General features: G+C 40.3%; 1 protein-coding gene across 1 annotated transcript in view; it reads right to left on the reverse strand.

Moving 5' to 3' along the window:
• LOC104501063 (complement C3-like) overlaps window positions 1-8706 on the reverse strand; it is a gene marked incomplete at both ends in the record, with an annotated part of 9800 nt that extends 1094 nt beyond the window's left edge. The window contains 7 exons of the mRNA XM_010144804.1: window positions 315-454; window positions 1292-1362; window positions 1571-1682; window positions 4118-4244; window positions 4654-4803; window positions 5973-6164; window positions 8509-8706. Of these exons, the coding sequence (XP_010143106.1) occupies window positions 315-454; window positions 1292-1362; window positions 1571-1682; window positions 4118-4244; window positions 4654-4803; window positions 5973-6164; window positions 8509-8706 (990 nt within the window). The remainder of the gene's footprint in view (window positions 1-314; window positions 455-1291; window positions 1363-1570; window positions 1683-4117; window positions 4245-4653; window positions 4804-5972; window positions 6165-8508) is intronic.
• Window positions 8707-8906: the final 200 nt, after the last annotated feature.

Below are 8906 nucleotides of genomic sequence, written 5' to 3' on the forward strand. Positions count from 1 at the left end.
TTCAGCAGCAGCTGGGTATTGCCCAGATTTGCAGGCAGCAAAAAAGTAGCTGGTTGCTTCAAAGAAGGGAGAGAAGACATAACCAAAGAAAGGAATTTGGCTGTGTAATATGGTAAATAAAGTCTGTTTTATACAGTAAGTTTGACAAGCAATTAGAATTGGATCCTATCGTTGGGGAGACTTTCAAAACTGGAGCTTGGTATCTGAGCTGTAGAAGGGCACAGAAAGGTGGCTTGGTCAAATACATTAAACTATTACATAGGTACCCATCTATCTAGCTATATGTATAGCACAGTAGTTGGTGATAATACTACCTGGAGATCGTTGGGCAGATAGTTGTAAACAACTGCTTTTATTTCTAGTTGTTCATGTCGTCTGACTGAGTATGGTAGTCTCAGGGATACAAAGAAGTCTTTGAAAGCTGCAAAGGTGTGAGGGTCAGCTATGCAAAATCCTGGGATAAGAAAAAACCAGAATTACACGCTTTACACCAACTGATAAAAAGTTAAATGTCTAATCAAAACTCATTGTCTGGGCTTCCCCAAGGTCAAGAGCAGGAGAGGGAAACAGGCATGTCCAGAAAGCAACTCACCTGTGCTACAGACCTATCTCAGGTGTAGTGATTTACCCTCTGGAGTCATTGCCATGGTTTTCAACAGGTAAAGTCTGGCAGGAGTGTTTGTAGCTTTTGTGAGTGAAATGTGGCCCAGCATTCCCGCAAAGGTCACGTTTGAAATACAATGACCTGTCCTCACATTTTATAAATAAACTCCCTGCCTATTGCTGCACCACTGGATGAGCCTCCCTTTCCAAATGGGAGTGGGCAGTACCAGGAGGACCCTTCGTCCCTCCTGCATGGTCCTGGCCATCACCCCCGAGCTCCCAGAGAGCAGCACCTGGACTCTCTGGTGTCCAGCCATTGCTGATCCTTTGCGAGTCTTCTGCTGCTCTTCTCTTCTCTGAGATAGCCAGAGCTCACTTCCAGAAATATTAAATAGGAGTGTTATTACAGCTACATTTCTTGGGCTTTCCTGGCCGTGCAGAAGCCAAAATGAGATGGTTTATAGATTGTGAAAAGAAGTTTTGATTGTATAACCCATCCTCCTTCAGAGCCCATTTCATGTTATTTTTATAAATGTGTATCTATCCCTTAAATTCTAGCTGGGCTTTAATATGGCATAAGAGAGAGGAGTAAATGTCATGATCAAAACACTGTGTGTTTCAGTACAGACTGTGTGTGTTCTTTATTCAACTGTACAAAGAAACCAAATAACATAACCAATACTTATACCTTTTTGGGGAGATATGCTTATTGCTTGAACTTCCCAGGTGGTTATAGAGTCAGGAACAAAGTTCTGTATGCTAAGAAACATAAAATAAAATGTATTAGGAAGGATGTATAAAATGTAATCATTGTCATTTGCTGAAGTTTGACTATTGTAAGGGAAAAAAATATTCCCTCAGCTGTGGAGACAAAGTACTTGCAAATATTCTGAAGTCTTCTGTATCAGATAACACATAAAGTATGGTATTTATATACATTTTACCGTACAAGTTTAGACATATTCACCTATGGTTTCCAGGGTTTTTCACTTCTTCAAAATTCCACCACCAGCTCTCAGGAAAATAACTGCGCAAGTTGACAGAGGTTACATCAAACATTTCGTCATCGTCATCATAGCCTGTAAAATAAGAGTGGAGTCTCTGTTTTGAAGTCTCTGGTTGCTGACCTTATGCTGTTTTGCAGGGAGTCAGTTTGCAAGAGAGAAAGCAGCACGGAAAATCCTTTGAACAAAAAGACTTCATCTGGGTTTCATCTTATGCATTTAAAATAAAATGCTGAAAAAAAGAAAAGCAATGACCAAGGATCATCATTCAACAAAGGGGTCATTCTTCTTTCCAAGTTCAATAACTATGCACTGTCAAAAAAGAAAACATTGCTCTTTAATAATGCTTAGCAAAGATGTTCTCACCATCCTGTATTTGTGACGGACAGAACGTGAAAAGGGAGCTCTGAGTAAAATGCTAGCAGAAATTACACTTAGAATGGGGTCATCTTCAACACATAGGTGGGGGGGGGTTGGTTGGTTTTTTGGGTTGTTTTTTTGTTTGTGTGTTTGGTTGGTTGATTTTTTGTAACATGAGCTCAAGTGTGACCAAAGATAGACTTTGGGGAGAAGAAAGGAAGAAAGAGATAAATCTGTCCCTGGATGAAGTGCCCCCTTCTCATGAGGTAGTGGTTTTGGAGGTACGTGGATGTTACAATGGTATCACTAATAAAATAGTCATTGATCCGAGTAACTTAGAGCCCTGAATGCATACAACCACACCCTTCTCTGCTCCACTGTTTGCGGCCTCCTGGGGTGCAGGCAGAGACCAACAGCTCCTCCATAAGGCTATTCTGGAGTCAGCGGTTGCTGAAGTGATTCCTGCCTTTTCTCACCCCAAGAAGTTACCTGTCCCACTCCCACCTTCACAGTGTACAGTTGTGAAGGTGCAGTGGCCTGTGGGTGCTGCACTATACCAGGGCTCACAGAAACGATGTTACGAAAACTTCCTCCCTGGTCCCACAACATTAAATTCCCCTTAACACTCCCTTGCCACCATATGAAGGGTATTTTTCTGCAGGCAGTTGCATGTTAATGTTATTTACGTCGTGCCAAGCCCACTCTTCTTCTCTTCATCCCTTTTCTGAGGGCTGTCGCTTTCTCACAGCAGTCCCGGAAGGCGTTTCTGCATTTGGGAGAGCCAGCCACCTTTGTTAGCCTTTTCTCACAAGGAAACCTCATGGGATTTAATTTCATTCCATCTTCACAGCATTTTTGCAGATCAGTGTTTTGATATTTGCTGGCTGCAATATTAATTAAAGTCCAGAATTAGTGCTGTGGGAGTAGCAATATGCGTAAAGGAGTTAATCGTGCTGATTCCAGTCATTACTTGCAGTTAAAGTTAGTTGCTATTGCAACAGTCTGCCTTCAGCTGGGGACTTGTTCTCCATCCTAAAACCAACCCACAAACACAGGAGGAAAGCACGAGCCCTACGGCACCCCAGATATTCTATTCTAAGCTTTCTCTTTAAATTCAGACCGTAAATGCAAAGCACCTCCTTGGCAAACTGGAATTAGATATCTTGATAGAAATAACCATGGCATTGTTCTCATCCTTGAACAGGGTTCAATTTGAAAAGTAAGGAGGATCCTAGATTCAAGCCTTCGTATCTTCTGTCATGATTTGTGTAACCTTTTTTTTTTTTATTTAGTCTGAATATAATCCGAGTTTTTCTCTTAATCAGAGCACAAGGTACCAAAGCTGGCACAACTTCAGATTAGAATGTCAAGAAGAAAAACAGGATCAGTTAAACATTTTCTGGCCATACAAATCATTTTGAAAAACGTCAAAGCCGTGACTGATTCCATGACATGATATCTAGCAGAAATACCGAACATTTAGGATTATAAACTGTGAATTTGTTTTTATTTGCAGACAGGCCGTTCTTTGGTTTTGGTTTTTGCATTGTTTTCAGAGATGATGCATCAATGCAAGAACTGGGACTATGAACGTCTCGGTATCCTTTGCTAGCCCATCACCTCTTGCCCCCTAGATCCCAATCAGATCCCTTTGCCTTCCCCTGCTAAGCCTTTTAGGCCACTGAGATGAGCAGACATACCAATTCCTGATATTTTTTTCTGAAAATCCAAAGATCTTTTCTGCCTTCTGGTAACCTGGAGGCATTTATAACCTGGGAAATCAGAACAGAGGAGTTTGGTCATGATTCTATGACAACAACAGTAACAACAGCCTGACCGTTCAGATCACTCATGGAAGATTCATCTTAGGACCCATCTCATTCACAGAAGACCTACAGTTTGATGAGTAACCTTACAGCCTTAGCCAACTGCTGCCTGCCCCAACTGAGCTGGATGCCAAAGTACCAGGAGCCATGATCTGGGCTATCTGAGCTGCTAGCACCCAGAGGAAGAACAGAGGAAGAATAATCCACGGGCAAGGAGATTTTACATCACCACAAGAAAATGTTTCTGATTTTTAAGCAATCAGTCTCCTCTGATCTATAGTGGTCTAGTACAAACATCTAAATTAAAGGGCAGATTACACTTACCTTTCCGAAGGCTGGATTTAATGCTATCTGATAAAAAGGCCAGACCAACATCAGTAAAAACTTGAACACTATCTGCACCACCACCTGCAGAACATCCAAGATCGTACGAATTCATAGCGTTAAATACCTGCCAAACAAAGTAGTATAGATGGACTGTACACACTTGCAAAAGGTTTTTTTTTAATATTTGTAAAAAAAAAAAAAATCATATAGCCTTCGACTCTCTGAAACAAGACAAACTGGTGGTACAAGCCGCATTTGGAAACTGAGGTTAAAGCTGAGGGATGTTTTAGTTGGGGAGTGCTTTCAAGCTTTTTAAATTTACAAACTTGTCTGCTGTAGCATGAAAATCCCCATCTTAAATATATCATTCATCTTAAATAGATCCTAAATTGTGAAAGCAAAACCATTTTCAAGTTTAGCTGTGATTAAGAAATTAATAGTAATTTTTAAAATTACATTTTGATCCTCTCATTAGTCACTGAAAATTTCACTTGACTAGTAGATATGATATTTTCATCTTAATGATATCTTACTTTTTTGGCTGTAAGCTTATTTTTCTTGTTCAAAATAAAAACTGCCGTATCAACCACAGCTAAGGCAACTGTTCCCGCATGGTCCGTTTCAATCAGTAAGTTGATGCTGTCTGTTGGTTCGTATGTCTCTCGTTCTGTTCTCACTTTAATCTAAATAGACAAGATTGAAACAAAAATGTCACATTTATTAACAAAAAGCAAAGACTCTGGGCTGGGAATACTGTCAGCTGTGACTATCATCAGTCAGAGGCCGGGGGAGATTCCTGTTCTGTGGTGTTTCTGACTGGGATCCTGTGTTCTCTGGGGAAGATGTAGACACCTCCCGCTGGAAGACAACGTGGGATGTGAGCGTGCAGGATATTGGACACTGTCTTTCCATGACACTTAAGCACCAATGAGAATTAAAAGTATATGTCAGGGGTTTGCTGAACTAGGCAGGGACTTCAACATGATTTTATTTTCCAGTGGGAAAAAAAATTACCATGAAATACAGCAAAAGACATACAAAATTAACTGACTTAAACCAGTCTGTAATAGTACTACCTCCTTCCAATCTCCCACTTGTAGTTTTCAACACGACTGGGTTAAAATCTAGCGCATATCTGATGTAGACACTTCTGTGGTTTAGGAGGAAGTGGGCATGGTGATTATGAAATTAATAGGGAATTATTAATAGAAATGCCAACTTGAATATAACTGGGTTTTGTCATCTTCATAAATGAAGAATTGGCTTTGTGTTAGAAATGGATAATTATTCTTGAAATCTTTTTTCCCAGTGGACTTTCACATTCTCTTGTCGACCCTTCATTTTCTAATGTAAAGTATTTTGGTTTTTTAAATTGCTTTTGAAGTGCTACAAAATCTCAGAAAATTACTTTTAACAGGAGTAAAAAAGCTTGCAAAATTACTTCGATTTTTTTCCCCCAAATAAATCGTTTTACTTTCTTTCATGTGAGGCACCTCACTACAGAAAGACAAAGCTATAAAGACATTCTGCCCCTCAACAATTCTGTTGCTACTTCCCTGTAGATTTCTAATATACAGACACTTGCAGAGGGGGATTTATCTTTATAAAACTAAATTTTTCATTTCTTTGAGGCACAACCCATCCTATGGAAGAAGGCTCTCTCTGCCATCACCCCTGGCAGCCTTTCCCAGCTATACCTTTTAGCAAGAATCCTGACGACTCCCTTTTTCAATTAAAAGAAAAAAAAAGTCTTTCACTTTTTAACCCCAGGCCTGCACTTGCTCTGCTGATACCCCATGTTTTTGTTTTTATTTTGGAACACAATAACAGAAGCTACTTGCTTTGAAAGTACCTTTCCTTCACAAACATCCACAACGTCCACCCACACAGAATCAGCAACAATATCTTGACGGCCTTCGTGCGCAATGAAGTAGTAAGCTAAAAAGCGAAAGGCGGGTACCATCTTCTCGGTGATTCTAAGGTTTATTATTTTGTTTGAGGAGGGGACCCTACCCAAAAGCTCAACTTGTCCCTTTGCCACAACCTGCAAGGCAGAAACAAACAGAAAAAAAACATTGTGAATTCACACTAGACTGGGCATTATGTTGCATAATTTTATATACATTTATAGACTTCTCTGGGGCCATTTCTGTTTAAAATCTATTCTCTTCTAATGGCATTTAATAGTTTTAATTCCCAACCTACATACCAGTAGCCTGGAGGAGACCAGCACACAATGCCTTTAGCATAGGAGTGTGTTGGCAAGCTTGTGCTGTACTGGTCCCGCGGCGCAGGTTTGAAAACAAATCTACCACCCTCCACTCAGTCTCGCAGCTTGGAAAGGGGGCCCCAGATGGCAGTCTAATTTTTGACTTCTACAATAACAGATCATCACCCACAGGAGGACATCAGTTTTATCTAATGTGATCAGTACTGAGTCTTTCAGATTGTGTAGAGGGGTTGGAGCAGGAGGTTTCACCCAAAATGTATTTTTCCAGATAAAGAATCATAGACTGGCTCTTAACTGATTTCAGCTCATCTTTCGCTATTTGGTTCCTTTCTACCCATGTTATATGAATTATATTCTTTGGTTGTCAAAGGAGAGGAAAACAGACACAGTGGCAGGACTGATAGTGCTCTTCCTAAACAATATATATGCAACTTTCCCACTCACACAATGAATGGGCTTCAGGAAGAAATGATGACCTGCTGCAGCTTGGTCTGAAATTCTCACTGCCTTTAAGGGACCAAAGTTTGGGAGAGAGCCTCACTGCTGAGCTCCAGCAGTGCCTCCCACCACCCCTCCCACACACCCTGCCTGCCCAGCACTGCACCTTCCCAGAGCCCAGCAGCAGCAATCCAACCCTACGCTGACTCATTCAATGAAAATAAATCCCCAAACCTAAATTTAACTGCTAGGGATACAATTATTCCAAAATATCAAAGTCCTGTTAAAAAAAAAAAGTGGAAACTGGTGCCTGTGGTGCTTATCATCCCGTGAAATTTAAATTGCCAAAGGAAACTAGGATGAAGGAAGGGAGAAGGGGATTAAACACACTTGACATTCAACAGATTCACTCCTGGAATGTATCCATGAACACATTTGTCCCCTTCAGCAAAATAAATACTTTGCATTCCTGGTCCCAGGCTGAGCAGGATCGTTTTTCCGTCTATAGAACTGCTTTTCAGACCCAATTTCAGGATGCTATTTAGGGCCATAACAGTCAATGCCTTCAGTGATTCCTTATGATGTTATCTGTTGGAGACAACACTGACCTACCTGTTAACTAACATCAGGTACAGTAATATGGAGGCATGGTAATATAAGAATCATGTATTATTCATTAAATAAACTGCAGTTAACTATAAAAGGCATTTTCTGAGATAGTCAAGGTTCCCCAGAATACAGCTGGGATTTCTAGTTACAGGGAAAGAATCTTCTGTATATGCAGGGTCTGCCCACGAGGTGGGCAGTTCTGTAAGAGCTGAAAAAGCTTATTTATTGGAATCAGACCAATAAAAATAATATTTAATATTGAGTTATCACAAGGAAAGAATATAGATTGGAAGGAGTGGGAAAGAATGAGATCTGGATTAGGAAACTAAAATTGTTGTAGATGTCATAGATATTATCTATGGATAATAGATGTCTAAGATTTCAAGGCTGTTGGTTAAGTATCTTTCAAAAATACCCACATAATCACGCAGACAAACATTACACCACATGGTCTTGCTTGCTCTGGACTGTGTTAGGAACTACAGACTAAAATTTGTAGTTATATGTCCCTCTTCAGAAAAAAAATTTAGAAAGATTTGTATATTACATGCCCCAAAATACATGCACGTATATAAAAATCACAGAACCGTAGAGATAGTTTCTGGAAGGGCCCTATGGAGATCTCTCATCCAGCTGCCTGCTCTAAGATGAGCCATCACCTGTGTAATATTGGGTCACAAATGGTTTTCTCTAGTTGAGTGTTGAATGCTTCCGAGGACAGAAATTTCCTAAACTCTCTGGGGAACCTCTTCCAGTATTACATTCGTCATTAGTGAAAGATTTTTCCAAAATGAGCCTTCCAGGCCATAATTTGTAGCCTTTATCCCTTGTTATGTTGTGTGGCATCACCTAGGGAAGTTTGTCTTCATTATGTCTGTAACTCATCTTCAGGTAATTTTAGGTTGCTATTAACTCACTCGTAGCCTCTTCACCAACCTGAAGAAGCCCATTTCCCTCAGCCTGTCTTGGTAGGTCAGGTGTGCTAGGACACTGATCTTCTTCGTTGTCCTTTGTTGGACCCCTCTGGTTTCCCTTGTATTAGTGACTTGATACATGTTCTGAGTTGTATAACTTCTAAAATAAACTACTGATACGCTACTGTTCTATTTACCATATAATAGAAATAGTCAATCTTTCCACTGCCAGACTGATGAATATCATTCAAAGTGATGCGTAAGGTATCTCCAGGTGACACAACAGTATGTGGGATGCTGATGCTGAGGTAGTTCCGGGAATCCGACTGGTATCTTTCAGCTCTGATACTGATTTCAGGTGATTCTAGTTTTTCTTTTCCCTCTTCAGCCTTCACCTGTCAAGTTATAAAAGGACAGAGTGAATAAAGGGTCCCCCAGGACACAGTATAGAGTGTCACCCTTAATTAATACCTTGCCAGGTTATTCAGAAAATGCTGGGAAATGAGATGAATAGCTGCTGAGAACTCATTAGCAGAACTGGCTTCAAAATGCAGCATTTTAATTATTTTCTCACCCTATTTTTGCACTTGATTTT

The sequence above is a fragment of the Buceros rhinoceros genome, unplaced genomic scaffold (assembly GCF_000710305.1).
Source record: "Buceros rhinoceros silvestris isolate BGI_N320 unplaced genomic scaffold, ASM71030v1 scaffold44391, whole genome shotgun sequence".
Taxonomy (NCBI): domain Eukaryota; kingdom Metazoa; phylum Chordata; class Aves; order Bucerotiformes; family Bucerotidae; genus Buceros; species Buceros rhinoceros.